The sequence below is a fragment of the Amblyraja radiata genome, chromosome 3, assembly GCF_010909765.2.
Source record: "Amblyraja radiata isolate CabotCenter1 chromosome 3, sAmbRad1.1.pri, whole genome shotgun sequence".
Lineage (NCBI taxonomy): Eukaryota > Metazoa > Chordata > Chondrichthyes > Rajiformes > Rajidae > Amblyraja > Amblyraja radiata.
Genome location: NC_045958.1, coordinates 85,817,296 through 85,832,526, shown reverse-complemented (window position 1 = coordinate 85,832,526; position 15,231 = coordinate 85,817,296). Strand labels below are relative to the sequence as shown.

General features: G+C 42.4%; 1 protein-coding gene across 1 annotated transcript in view; it reads left to right on the top strand.

Moving 5' to 3' along the window:
* Positions 1 to 13,499, top strand: part of dnah6 (dynein axonemal heavy chain 6) — a 288,021-nt gene extending 274,522 nt beyond the window's left edge. The window contains exons 75-78 of the mRNA XM_033018232.1: positions 2,212 to 2,284; positions 6,134 to 6,285; positions 7,912 to 8,134; positions 13,049 to 13,499. Coding sequence (XP_032874123.1) covers positions 2,212 to 2,284; positions 6,134 to 6,285; positions 7,912 to 8,134; positions 13,049 to 13,152 — 552 coding nt within the window. The 3' untranslated portion in view covers positions 13,153 to 13,499. The remainder of the gene's footprint in view (positions 1 to 2,211; positions 2,285 to 6,133; positions 6,286 to 7,911; positions 8,135 to 13,048) is intronic.
* Positions 13,500 to 15,231: the final 1,732 nt, after the last annotated feature.

The following is a 15,231-nucleotide window of genomic DNA, read 5'->3' as shown; positions in this document are numbered from 1 at the left end:
AACAAAAATGCCTTACCTGCCAGAACAGTTTCAAATTGCTTCGAATCCCGTACCATGCGTCGACTTATTGACGCGCATGCGGGCTGGTAGGTTCTTCACATACTCATCACGAGACTTCGATATAAAATTAAAATATTCCTGACCATAACACAAAGTGGTGGAGTAATTCATTGGATTAAGCACCATCTGTGGGGGGAACATGCTGGGTGGGGATGCTTCTTCAGTCTGATTCCTGAATTGCGCATTTCTATTGACTAAATAAATACAACTGATTAAGTACAGCTCGTCCATTGATCTTTTGGGGGTAATTGATGAAATTGAAAACAGGATTAAAGATTATACAAGTACTGGCATTCATCTCTTTTCCATCTAGAGTGATGGAAACCAAACAGGGTTCTGTTCTTCTCATTACTTGCTGGTTCTAAATCTAAGGTAGAAACCTTATCAGCAGACCTTTGATGTTGTAAGCCATCGGGAGACGGCATTAATGTTAAATTACATGTAAACTACTGTGATTTTTGACCTACTGCAATGCCAAATATATCTTTCCTTGAAGAAGTCCCATCAATCTTGAATTATTTATATTTAGAAAAAATTAATATTCAAAAGCTTATTGGCTTCAAGGACCACCATCCTTTCATTTTGCCATCTCTCCGCAGAGTCATTAAACAGAGTCTCAATTGACATCTCAGGTGGCTATAAAGAATCTTACAGCACTGCAGCAAAATCTGATGGTCCTCCCACTGTTTGGTGGGAATTGCTTTGTGCAAATTCATTGGAGAAATCCCTACAATTCAAATACATTTAATTGGCTGTAAAGTATTTTGAAAGAACTATGATAGGTGCAGACATAAGGAACCGCAGATACTTAAAAAAACTCAACACAAAGTGCTGGAGTAATTGAAAAGGTCAAGGCAGCATCTCTGGAGGACAAGGATAGTTGATAATTCTGGTCGTGACCCTTCTTCAGACTGAAATATGCTATATAAATGTTATCTATTTGTCATCTATTTCATTTAAAGCAGTTGCCCTCAGGTGGGGGGAAGGGAGGGTGAGAGGTGGGAGAGGGGAAGGGAGGGTGGGAGAGGGGTGAGAGGGGGTTATGGATGGGAGGAGCAAAGTGGTGGGGGGGAGAAGGGGGGGAGGGGAAGGGGGGGAGAGAAGGGGGGGAGGAGAGGGAGGAGAGGGGGGGTTGTTACCAAACTGAACTCACTGTGGAATGAATCCATTAACGGAGCCACTCTGCTGCTGGATTCGAAGTTGTCCCTGCCTTCCCTCTGGAAGCCTCGTCCCCATCAGATGCCGAGTTTGCAGAGTCCTGGTTAAACGCGGGGGCCGCTCACGCTTAAGTCTGTGAAAGCGGCCCCATCAGAGACTGTGAGGCCTCGCATCCTCGGCACTTCAGACTCCGAGTATGGGGAGGGGAGGGGGGGGGGGGGTGGAGTGGCTTGGACAGAGGACGGCAAAAAGCAGCGGGGGAACAGCCGATCTTTGGCTTAAGCCAGCGTGATAGACACACACACACACACACACCCCCTCCCCTTAGCAGAGAAGGTCCAAAAGCATTAAGTACTAACTCAAAACAAAAGCAGAAAATGCAGGAAGAACTCAGCGTCTCGCTACATCATAGAAACAGAAACATAGAAAATAGGTGCAGGAGTAGGCCATTCGGCCCTTTGAGCCTGCACCGCCATTCAATATGATCATGGCTGTGGAAAAAGAGACATTATTGCTCTGTGGCCCTTCAGCAAAACTGGGAAAGAGAGAGATGCAAGTTACTTTTCAGATGGCGGAAGGTTGGGGAGGGATGTATTGAGTAAATGGAGTGTCTATAATAAAATTAATCAAAATGACTTGATGGGGATGTTAAATTATGCTTGTTAATGATAAGGTGGTAGGTAGTACTTGCACAGCAGGCTTGGTAACCTCCATAAAGGTAACTCACCTGTCTGCACTGGAAACAATGATTAGACCAAGTAGCATAAAATGAAATAAAGAGTGATGATAAATAAATTTGATTTTCCTCTCCAGGGTAGAAAAATGCCTTTATGTTAAATGAAATAAAAAGAGCTGCAGTTTAAAATTGGAAACATCAATTGTCTGTATTAATTACAGTAATTTTATATGTGCGGCTTAATGAATTAATGTGAATTGCAATTTAATAGATTAAAGCAATTTCCTCATAAGCATATCCTTCTTTTTTGGTTTTAGACTTGGATCAAAATTGGTGTACCGAAGTCCTTCTGGATTTCAGGATTCTTCTTCCCTCAGGGATTTTTGACAGGTATAACAGTTTCTGAAAACATTTTACTTAAATTATTTTGCAATAATCTTGATGTTTATTAGTCTGTGACCTCTCACAGTCATAGTTTATAGTTATTTGATCTCAGGGTGATTTAAAGTAAGGGTATTTGCAGAAAGATTTTGAATTAAAGAATGAGTTATGATGAGTAATTTAAATTTAGAATGAAAAAATATTGAGTGCAGGCATTACTGATTTATTAAGATCATATAAAGATGTAATACAGCCTGCCCTGAAATCTGCGAGACAAAGAATAATTAAATTGGATATCACCCATTATTTATTTAAATACTGTTGGAATTTTCAGAGCCATATTGTGCTGTTGGAAGTGCAACAGATCTAAACTCATCAGGTAGCTCAAAGCAATTTTTATTCAGTCAGATGACTCCACCAAGGTAACAAATACAATATATACAGTATATGATTAGAATTTAAGCCAAAAAAAATCAACCTTCCATTAATTGTGTATGCTTTGTGTCTTGGGAGCCCTAGGCCTACACTTTTTTAAGATTTTAATTCCGAACCAGGTTGACATCTCCAATTCGTGCTGTAGCTACTTTCTGACCTCTACAAATGACACGGTAATGCCTTGAGAGATGTTTAAATTCTTTAAAAGCTTTCCTGCCTTTTTGTTTATATCTGAAAGAGAGGGTTCGATTTAGCTCATAGGGCTAAAGGAATCAAGGGATATGGGGAAAAAGCAGGAACGGGGTACTGATTTCGGATGATCAGCCATGATCATATTGAATGCAGGTGTTGGCTCAAAGGACCGAATGGCCTACTCCTGCAACCATGTTTCTATGAAATAAAATATTGTTAAGTATTTCTATCCAAATACGTTAAAATTTACACCCAAGATTTATCATTTGAATATTGATTGCTTTCCGAATGTGCGTCTAAAATAGGAAAATAACCCTAAATTATGTCCCTCTATTATTACTCTTTAAATTTCATTATTGGTAAGTTATCAGGCCAATCCATTCGTGGAACATAATGTTTCCCAGCACAGCACGTTTTGAGAATTTAAATATGCTTCTCCAGAAATCAATGGTTTTCACTGGAATACCTTTACATAGTTAGCTGCAGGAATTTTATATGATGGCTTCATTTATACAACGTGCATTTGCTTAAGTGTTTTTTTTCCTGATGTTGTAAAGTTTTATCTCTAATTGTACTGCAATTAGTGGATAGTCTGACATGACTTATCCATCTTCATATGCATATTCACAATAGAAGTGCTTTTCATTTTTTTTAATTATAATCTGCGTGTGTATCTTACAACGCAACGGTATGAACATTGAACTCCAATTTCAAGTAATACCCTCCTACCTAATCTCTCTTCTCCCTGCACCCTCCCCTTTCCACCACAATGTCCCACAATTTCTTTCCCCACCCTTATCACCCAGCCCTTCTCCCCCACATCATGTGCTCATCTCCCATCTCCGATTCCCGTATCCCATCCACTTTCTCCTTCCACCTATAACCCTTCCTCTAGCTTTACATTTCAATCCACCTCGTTTTTCCTTATATGACATCCTTTTCACCTCTAGCCTTTGTCATTTTATCCATTGGACAAACACTCCCCCCTCACCTCGATCCATCAATCCTTTCCCATTTTCTCTCCCCTTCTCAAATCAGTGAAGAAGGGTCCCCACCCAAAATGTCATCTACCCATTCCCTCCACAGATGTCTGACCCGCCAGCACTTTGTTTTATGCTTAAGATTCCTGCATCTGCAGTTTCATGTATCTCCTCTTTATCATAGATTTTCTATTTGCATTTCAATCCCTGTGAAAATAAACCCAAAGTTTTGGTTTACATTTTTAGTTATCTTGCTAACCTACATCGCTACTATTAATATAAAACCAGAAAATGCTGGGACTACAATTCTTCATTATTTTTAGGGTTGTGTGTTTTTGCACTTTAAAAATGCTATTGCTCTTCTGTTTCTTTTAAATCTTGATTTTCAAATGTTATTTAATAAAGATATGATGCCTCATTCTTATCTGTGTTAAATTCATTTGTTGATTTTCTGCTTATTCTTCAAATTGTTATTAAAGTCTTGTAATTTGTTCTAGTCCTCAGTATTGAGTGCCCATTCTAATGTTATTAAATCCACCCATCATAAGTTTTAGAGTATTGCACAAAATGCACTCCAATCTTAGAATTAGATTCCTTTATTGTCATTCAGACCTTTCGGTCTGAACGAAATTATGTTGCCTGCAGTCATACACAGAATCAATAATAACAAAACATACAATAAACACAAATTAAATATCCACCACAGTGAGTTCACCAAGCACATCCTCACTGTGATGGAGGCAAAGTCTTAGTCTCTGTCTCTTCCCTCCTTGTTCTCCCTCTGCGCTGAGGCGATTGATCCAGGCCGAAGATGCCGTCCTCCAGTCCAGCGGACCTCCGTGGTGATGTCGCCGGCGCCGAAAGCCGGAACGCCGTCTCCGCTCTGAGACGGCCCGCCACAGCATCAGCTCCGGGCCGCCGCCCCAGCTCCGGGCCGCCGCCCCCGCTCCAGGCCGCCGCCCCAGCTCCGGGTCCCGCAGTCTCCGCTCCGGGTCGCCTCCCCAGCTCTGGGTCCCGCAGTCTCCGCTCCGGGCCGCCGTCCCAGCTCCGGGTCCCGCAGTCTCCGCTCCGGGCCGCCTCCCCAGCTCCGGGCCGCCGCCCCAACTCCAGGTCCCGCAGTCGCCGCTCCAGGTCCCGCAGTCTCCGCTCCGGGCCGCCGCCCCAGCTCCAGGTCCCGCAGTCTCCGCTCCAGGCCGCTGCCCCAGCTCCGGGTCCCGCAGTCTCAGCTCCGAGCCCCGCTGCATCAGCTCCAGGCCGCCGCCGAAAGCCAGAAAGCCACACCAGCAAGTCGGGCCACCGCTGCCTTAGCCCCGAAGACGGCCAGCCTCTCGTTGGTATGTCCTGGCTGGCTCTGCCTCCGGAGCCTCGGGTTCGGTCGCAGGTTGGAGGCCGCCAGCTCCGCCATTAGGCCTCAGCGCAGACGGAGGCAGAGAAGGGGGATACGACACGAAAAAGTCACATTCCCCCGAAGGAAGAGACAGAGAACATGTTTCACCCACTCTAACACAACCCAACAAACTAAAACTTAACCAAAACAAGACAAAAAAAACAACAGATAAAAGTAAAGACAGACGGACTGCAGGCGAGCCGCAGCTGTTAACAGCGCCGCCACTTCCGGAATCTTCTTTCCTAATTCACGTTTGCTATGTACTGCTGGTCATTGGCATGGAAAGGTATTTTTTTCTGCAATCTTTACCAAGGTCAGTTTCTCAAGCCTGAGCTAACTTGGGTGGTGATGTGAAAACATTATATTTTACGTGGGCACTCCTGATGTGACATAGTCTAAAAAAATAGCTCTTCTCTCACCTCCTTTCAAAGAACCACCTCAATTTATCTTGACTTCCAGTTACTTCAATAAGAATAGATTAAAAGCTAGCAAATGATTTTGTGCAGTAATTGGATATATATAAATTTCGGAAGTGTGGAAATTCAAAAATTTCCATGAGTAAAAACTGAAAGCATCATTAAATGGGTAGATACAGAGGTAAAATAAAATTACTTTAGGCATATGATAGCCATCGCATTTGGAAGGGAAATCTTATATGCAGGCATATCATTTCTATACCTGATAGGTTAGAAATCTTGGCTTTAATCGTTCGCTTCATACCCCACAAAGACAAATTAAATCTCTACTTACTGTAAGAAGAACTTTTAAGAAGAGCTAAGATCTTTTAAGAAGTGATAAACCAAACAAGTTACATGTCTCATCCAACTCCATCTCCCAATTGTTACAGCTTTTGGTTTTTTTCAGGGACACTTCAGAACCATGCTAGGAAATATAACCTACCCATTGATGAACTTAGCTTTCGTTACAACATCATTCCTGTTTATCGGGATGCAGTGCAAGTCGCAGAAGCTTCCCGAAATTTAAAAAATGGAGAGATTCTTCAAATGGATGTTTTGGTAATTTCAACACTTCATTTTAAAAATATTCCAACACTATAATATGTTTAATATTATTTGTCTATTTTCGGAGGATCTGGGCATTGCTGGCAAAACCAGCATTAATTGCCCATCTATAATGTCAGAGAAGGTGGTGGTGCACCCCTCCTTTATCCAATGCTGTTTTTGTGGTGAAGATGCATCTCCAAAGCCATTGGGAATGGTGAGGAAAGAACACCATTTTTTATTCCCTCATTAAGATTGTGTGTTATATAACAGAAGCCAGGTGTGTCCATATGCCTATTGCCCTCGCCCTTCGTAGTGTAAAGGTCACATGTTTAGGAGGTGCTTTCAGAGTAGTTTGGCTGAATAACCAGGATGCTTATCACTCCATCTCTCGCCATCATTTTGGGAAATCTGGCCACCTGGCTGTGCTCCTTCTTCCTGCGTATGAGGAGCACAGCCCCAGTGGTGAGGACTGCACAGAGAATGATTTCAGGAATGGCAAACTGGGCAATGTTCAAGGACGGGTGGCATAGTGGCGCAGCGGTAGTGTTACTGCATTATAGTGCCAGAGACCCGGGTTCGATCCTGACTACGGGGGCTATCTCTATGGCATTTAGATGTCAGTCCCTGTGACCCCCACCATTCAATATGGTCAGCCCAGGCCACCAGTGGAAACATCTCAACATCTGCTCTGTTATGTCCCTTAAGGTTCATATATGTTTCAAAAAGTTCACCCCTCAAGAGTTAGCTGAGTGAATCTCTTCTGGACTGAGGCCAATTCTAATACATCACATCACAAATAAGGGAACCAAAGAAGACAAGAACAAAAGAAAATGGGGGCCTGAGTAGGCCAGCAGGTACTTCAGGCCTACTCCACCATTCATTATGATCATGGCTGATGAATGCTTGCCTCAACTCCTCTTCTGTACCAGTTCCCAGTCATTTCCAGCAGATGCAATCAACAGAAATGTATGCAATAATAATGATCTGAAATTGTTAAATTCTCTGCTGAGTCTAAAAGAACAAATCTGAGAGCGTGTTTTTGGAATATCTAGCTTCATTAAAACAGTGTTGGAGGTTAAGCAGAGACGTGTCAGAGAGGGAGTGAAACGGAGAATTAAAACCATTGGAAACCGGATGCATGGGATCACATTCATGGATTGAACAGAAGCATCGTGCTATCCAATCAGCATCAGGCTTTCCCCAAAAAAGAGAAGACTTAAGAAGGGGGAAGTCAGTACTTTACAATTCCACAAAATACAATTTCTGTTTCAGGTGATAGGGTTATTTGGTAACCTGAAGGAGGCATAATCGCAGGCACTGCCTCTCCTGTGGTTGCACAGGAAGGTGCTGTGTGAAGGGAACTGGATATAGATCCGATGACAAATAGACCTAAATGTCAGGGATGGACTCCTAATAGAAGAAAAGACAGGAATAAATCTATTGATTTACACATAGTCTACGGTAAAAGATTGGGAAGATATACCCAGATCTATAAATCCAATTTGTAAATTAAATGCACAAATCAGTTAAAAATACCCAATTTTGTGGCAAAACATCATCATTAAGTTAAAAATAAATCTTGTATTTTAAAATTATGTTCAATCTGTTATCTGCATCTCTATTTTCTCTTTCCATTAGTTACCTTCCCCCAAAGATGGGGTCATAGTCCATGGAATGTTCATGGATGCTTTTCGCTGGGATGATAAACAAATGGTGATAGAAGATTCCTTTCCCAAGGTGATGAATTCTGTTTTGCCAGTTATACACTTTGAGCCTGTACAGAATTATGAACCAAGTCCATTACTGTACCAGGCACCGCTTTACAAGACAGCAACCAGAGCAGGAACTCTCTCAACAACAGGTAATGTACTCAAATTATTGCAGTTTGAATTTGGTGTCAGTTGTATATTTCATACCTAATTGCATAGCGGGTCAGTTCCTAAGTCTTTCACCTCTAAGGCATGTCTAAAACCAATCCAATAGCTCTTCTCCGGAAATTGTATTGGGGAAATATCAACCTACTGCACAGTGGCTTCAAACCCTTTAAAACATCGATACCACGCTTGTTGGTTTGTTAAGCTGCCTCTGTCTTTGAAATCATTGCTTGCATGCACATTATTTAAAATGCACTAATGTGTGTTGATTATGACTGCATGCTTTATGGAAAATCACTATGGAAAATCAACAGGAAAAGAAAAAATGACTACATTCTGTTGAATATTACAGCATGCATAATCTAAATTCTCCATAATTGGAAATGTAAAAATGTATTCTTCCTTCCAACACTAGTTGCTATGTATAAAGTCATGTCCACCATAAATGCCATGCATTGCAGATTGTATAACACAGGTATCCATGCAGCATGGAGTTTGAAACATCAATCTGATATTTCTTAATCAGAAATAAGCACGACACAACAATATCACAAATGAAGAAGTAGGGCTGTATCATACAAATATAAGTAATGAACCTGAAAGAAAACTATCAATAAGGAGCTAGAAAACCCCCCCAAAGGTTTAACAATTGCATTTCCCCTCCAAATAACAATACCAAGATCATAAGATCATAAGTGATAGGAGCATAAGTGATCATAAGTGATATTCCGCCATAGACCATGGCTGATCTATCTCTCCCTTCTAATCCCATTCTCCTGCCTTCTCTCGAACAAGGCGAGAAGAACACAAATGGCTAAATAAAATATGAAATTAGTTTGTTGCCATTTTTGCTTATGTTAATATTTATAACAAGGTACAATGTTAAATGTAAATGGTTATTGTTATTAGCAATAATCTCTATGTAGTGGTCCCTACCTGGTCGGAGATGCAGCTTTTCTCCGGGCTGCACTTTCGACCCGTCCTCGCGGCCTACCAGCGGGCCTGGAGCGGCATTTCCTGAGGGGACCGCCCGGAGCCTCGGCATCGGCAGCGGCAGCGGCGGCATCGGCGGCGGCTGCGGAGCTGCGGGTCCGAGGAGCGAGGGGACCGCCCGGAGCCTCGGCATCGGCGGCGGCGGCACCGGCATCGGCTGCGGAGCTGCAGGTCTGAGGACGGCGGTGCAGCGCTGGAGAGCCATTGCGGGGCGGGCGGTGCCTTGCCTGGGTCGCAGCGCTGGAACTCCGGTGAACTGGGACCGGCGTTAAAAACATCGCGGAGCTGCGGGCGGCGGCGCTGAACTCGCGACGAGATCGCCAGTTGAGCTCCATTCGGCGCGGCCTTGTCGGCTCCAGAAGCCACGGTCTCGAGTAGGGAGGCGGCCGTTCCAGGGTTCCCATGCCGCTGAGAGGACCCTCCCGACGCCGAAACATCATCACCCGGCGAGGACGGCCTGGAACATCGGGCCTCCATAGCGGCAACTGTGGAGGCCTCAATAGGCCCGACTATGGGTGGACATTGGGGATGGGACTGGACTTTGTGCCTTCCCCCATATTGGGAACCATTGTGGGGGGATGTTTTTATGTTAAAGCTATTTATTATTGTTATGTTTGTATTCTTTCTTATGTGCTGCATTGGCAAAAGGAATTTCACTACATCTAGGTGTATGTGACAATAAATCAACCTTTGAACCTTTGAACCTTAGTGATATGACATTATGAGATTTTGTTTAAGGAAGGGAAGCCTTTTTTAAGCCTGAGATTCATTTTGGAGTTCTTGGCAAAAGTTTATCCTAATTATCGAACAGGACTTTCCTGGGCTTTATAACATGTGGGGTTATGTCACCTTCGCAAGAGCACTACCTAAGCTCAGTGACCCAATAGATATGGTAGCTTGGTTAGTTGGACTATGTATAAATAGATGATCTGGAACCCATAATAATCAGTATTTTAAAAGTGTTAATCTGCCTCCTACATTTTTGGCTGGAAAAGATATGGTTTCAGGGAGAGATGGGTCAAGTGAGGTGGGATTGGCCAAAGGTTGAACCACTTGATCAATATCTCAATGCAAGCAATTCCCAGCTGCTATGCTTCATAGAAACATGGAAAATATATGCAGGACGAGGCCATTTTGCCCTTCGACCCTGCACCGCCATTCATTGTGAACATGGCTGATCATCCATAATCAGTAACCCGTGCCTGCCTGCTCCCCATATTCCTTGATTCCTCTAGCCCCTAGAGCTCTATCTAACTCTCTTTTCGCTTCATCCAGTGAATTGGCCTCTACTAAATTCTGTGGCAGAGAATTCCACAAATTCACAACTCTGGGTGAATTTTTTTAAATTCATCTCAGTTTTAAATGGCCTCCCCTTTATTCTTGGACTGTGGCCCCTGGTTCTGGACTCCCTCCATCATTGGGAACATTTTTCCTGCATCTAGCTCATCCCTTTTATCATTTTATACATTTCTATAAGATCCCCTCTCATCGCTTCCTAGCATTTGAGTAATTAGTTGGTAGGTCAAGCAACTTTAATCAGCTTGAATACTTTCTGATCCATCTACTTTTCTTTAAATTAGCTACTATCAGTACAAGAATAGCAGGGTGTTCAATAATTTACCTTTTTCTCCTGCCATATTCCACATCTTCCTGGATTTTCCATGTTTTCTCTCTCTGTTATTTTATTTTAGAAAAAAACTGGTGGCACAGTGACAGCACAGTGGCAGAGCGGTAGAGCTGCTGCCTTAAACTCCTGTCCCACAGTACGAGTTCATTCCAAGAGCTCTCCCGAGTGTGCCCTGATTCGAACTCGGAGATTTATGGTAATGGCCACTCATCGGTACTCGGGGCTCTCGTGGACATTTTTCAACATGTTGAAAAATCTTCACGAGTCTTCCCGTGCTTACCTGCCATTAGCGATTCTTCCCGAGTGCCTGCTGTTAGCGTTACAAGCCGCTAAGAGACCTCCACGAGCTCTGACATTCTCCGTGCTTACCCCAAGTTTGATTTTTTTTAAACAACTCGGGAGAGCTCTTGGAATGAACTCATACCGTGGGACAGGGCTATTACAGTGCCAGAGACCTGGATTCAATCCTGACTATGAATGCTGTCCAAAAGGAGCTTGTATATTTTCTCTGTGGCCGCGTGGGTTTTCTCCGGGTGCACCAGTTTCCTCTCAAACTCCAAAGACGTACAGATTTGTGGGTTAATTGGCTTCGGTAAAATCGTAAGTTGGCCCTAATGTGTGGAGGATAGTATCAGTGTACAAGGTGATCGCTGGTCTGCACAGACTCGGTGGGGTGAAGAGCATGTTTCTGCTCAGTATCTCCAAAGTCTAAAGTCTAAAATCATTAAAATAATGCCCTCTGTCAGCCTGTTATATGTTTTATTCTCTTATCTCTGCCATTGTTGCTTCGTGGTCTTGCAGGATTATTATTTCTGCCTTTAAATGATCAACAGGCCAACCTAAAAGTTTCTTTTGTTTTTCCTCCTTCAGACCTATTTAACCTTAACATTTACAGGTCTAAGTGAAGTCAAATAGCCCAGCCATCCCAAGTAGCTCTGATGTACCCCTCCTAAGTACGTCTTTACTGATTTACTTTTCTTGGAAATAGGTGATGATGCAACCCTGGAATTATCAATCCAAATCTATTTGACATGAGTCTTAGTGTAAAAACTGAGTTTTTACAATATTTTATCTTTTTAGATTTTTGAGCATTCTCAGCAATTTCCTCAGATAATAGATATTTCATACCCTTTGCCATAAATGGTTTCAGTTATTGTCTAATTTTCGTTGACAGATTGAAAACTGTTGGTGGCTTGTAGCTGTTTCAGTTGATTGCACTGTGGCAAAATTGCAGTGTCATGTTTTAGGATTTTAGTGTCTAACTCAACCAAGTGGGACCCGTTGGGCCCTGTTCCCCCAATGCAATATTCCATCACTCACCCCTTCCCCCAATGCAACCTATTCCACCTCTCACCCATGCAGGCACAACTCATTTCCCCTCATCCTCCACCACTACCTCCCCCTCCTCTTCACACTCCCCCTTCTATCCCCTCTCCTCTTCCCCTCCCCCACTCTTTTGCTCACCTTTCCCTCCCTCTCCTTTCCCCTACCATCAGTCACTCCCTCTCCCCTCACCTACCTCCTCCTCTCCCTCTATCTCCCTACTCCCCACTCCTCACCTCTCCCCTATCCCATTCCCCCACTAAACACAATGGCATTAAACAACAATCCTCCCTTCCCCCATTCCATCCCTCTCCTTACAACAATGTAACAAATCTCTCACTGGATTTCTGTCATTTGGTAACATTGTAACAGGCAGGGCAAGTTTTAAAGAGAAACGTTTGATTTTTTTAAAGTGAAAAGTTGATTTTTTAAAAAAGTTTAAAATACAACATAAATCTGAATGGAACGCTGCTGTGTTTTTTTTTTAATATGGAATGGTTTTTTAATGTAAATGAGATCCCATGGTGACGTCATTGTGGGGTGGGACACTGCTGACTGGCATTTTATGTAAATGAGATCCCATTGTGATATCATTGTGGAGTGGGACTGCTGACGGGAAGTTTATGTAAATGAGATCCCCCTGTGACATCCTAGCTGCTAACTGCCAGTGCATGTTCAAGGGATTTTTCTCAAACTGGATTTTGTAAAGTTTAAAATGTGAATAACTTGTAAAATATGTCATACATCTGAACAAAACGTTGTACACCACACACCAGGACATTGGTGGGCCAAATATTGTAGCGCTATCGTGTACCGTTTTGGCATAGTTCTGGGAGCACAGCTCGACAGACACAAAGACAGACATAATAACAAACATGATGTGAGTATTAGTAACATATAGATTATCATTATAAGAAAGCATACATTTCTCATACATATCTGTTTTGTGTGATTGCAGGTCACTCTACGAATTTTGTTGTAACTGTCCTATTGCCATCAAAAAAAGACAGCGACTATTGGATCTCAAAAGGATCCGCTTTGCTTTGTCAGCTGAGTGACTGAATCTGTGACATTTTGCAGATCAGGTTGTGTGTTTCTAACATATTTTTAACTATGTAAATAACTTTGGAATATGGCAAATTTGGAAAAATTACAAAACAATAAGATAATAGGGTAGAATTTTCATTGTGATTTGAACTGCATTATAATTTTGGATAGATTCTTAAATGCCTTCCATCTTATTTTACAGTTACTCTTTTACTCTGTGTCTATTTGAGTATTCATTTGTGATGGGTTTTCTTTTAGTTATATCATTATAGTGTTCCTTTGAGAACCAATTTCAGCTTATCTAAACTCTTAAATTGCATTGCTATAAAGATAAGCCATATCTCTTCATATTGATAATCTGTGCCAACATTTATTGGATAAAATATAGAGAAACTGATTATTAATGTAATTTCAATATATTTCTTATAATTAAATACATTTGGTTTTCTGAATTTGTTAATTATATAATTGTTTGAAATCATTATTTATTTCCAGTTAGTTGTTGTTCTGTTACCAAAGTATGTAATGGTAATTATCTTCTCTCTTTACAATTAATTTCATGATTCACAACAAAATTTGAAGATGATCCAGGTGGACAATTTTGAATGTCTCGCTGATGGAGCAATTTCTTTATCATTTTTTTCATGACATATGTCTTCTGGAAAGCTGTTGAAAGCTGGAAAGCCACCTTGCAAGCTGTCACCCACAATTTTTAACTTGTCTCAGTGTGCTCTCACATTCCTAAAATTAGGTTGCTGTGTGAGAATCCCCAGATCCTTCATCCATTCACCTGCTACTATATGCTTATAATGAAATCAATGAATATGAATGATGGGGAGATGCCACTTTAGTGTATTGCGGATGAAGGCATTTGACCCTAGCCGTAACAATGTATTATACATTAAATGTCCTGCACCCATAATAACGTGGTTGCAGCTGGAGACATCAAACAATGAGAAAACACCACCAGGTAAGAGGGATTCATCTGGTAATCAGAGGTGAGTATCTATTAAGGATAGACACAAATGCTAGTGTAGCTTAGCAAATCAGGCAGCATCTCTGGAGGACATGGATAGATGACATTTTGGGTTGTGCTCTTTCTTCAGACTGTGTATTGGGGAGAGAAAGCTAGAATAAAGATTGGAATGGGTCAGAGCCAGACGAGTGATAGCTGGATACTGGGAAGGGAGGGCTCGATTGGCAGATAGGTGGACAAAGGCTTGGGATGAAAAGAAGACAAAAGGATGTATGATAAGAAGAGAAGTGGTTTGAAATGTGAATCCAAAGGAAGGAATATAAGGATCTGGGGATTCTCACACAGCAACCTAATATAAGGAAGGTAGTGGGGAAAGGGGGAAAGCAGTTGGGGTTATAGGAGAAATGGCGGCACCTCTAAGAGGGGCACAAAGGAAATGGGGTGAGTTGGGGGAAGGTGGGGTGGTTATTGGTCACTTATCTAAAATTGGCTAATTTAATGTTCACACCATTGGATTTAGATTAGTTTAGAGATACAATGTGAAACAGGCTCTTTAGCCCACCGAGTCCACAACGACCAGCGATCTGCACACAGTAACACTACCCTACACACACTAGGGACAATTTTACATTTTTACCAAGCCAATTAACCTACAAACGTGTATTTATTTATTTGGCGTGTGGGATAAAACTGAAGATCTTGGAGAAAACCCACGCAGGTCACTGGGAGAAAGTACAAACTCTGTACAGAAGGCACCAGCAGTCAGGATCAAACACGGGTCTCGAACCCGGGTCTACCACTATGCCCACACACCGCCCCGCCCCGCCCGGGTTGTAAGCTACCCAAGCAAAATATGAGGTGCTGTTGCTTCAGCGTGTGTGTGGCCTCACTCTGACAATAGAGGGGACCTATTACAGAAAGGTTGGTTTGGGAATGGGAAGGGGATGGTTAGTAGCCAAGAGATCCAGCAGGCTTTGGTGGACCGGGTGCAAGTGTTTGGCGAAATGATTACCTATCACTACTTGGTGTCAGTGAGGTAAAGGAGGCCATGTAGGGAGCACTGAATGCAGGAAATGATGTTAGAGGAGGTGTATGTGACCCTCTATCTCAACTGGAAG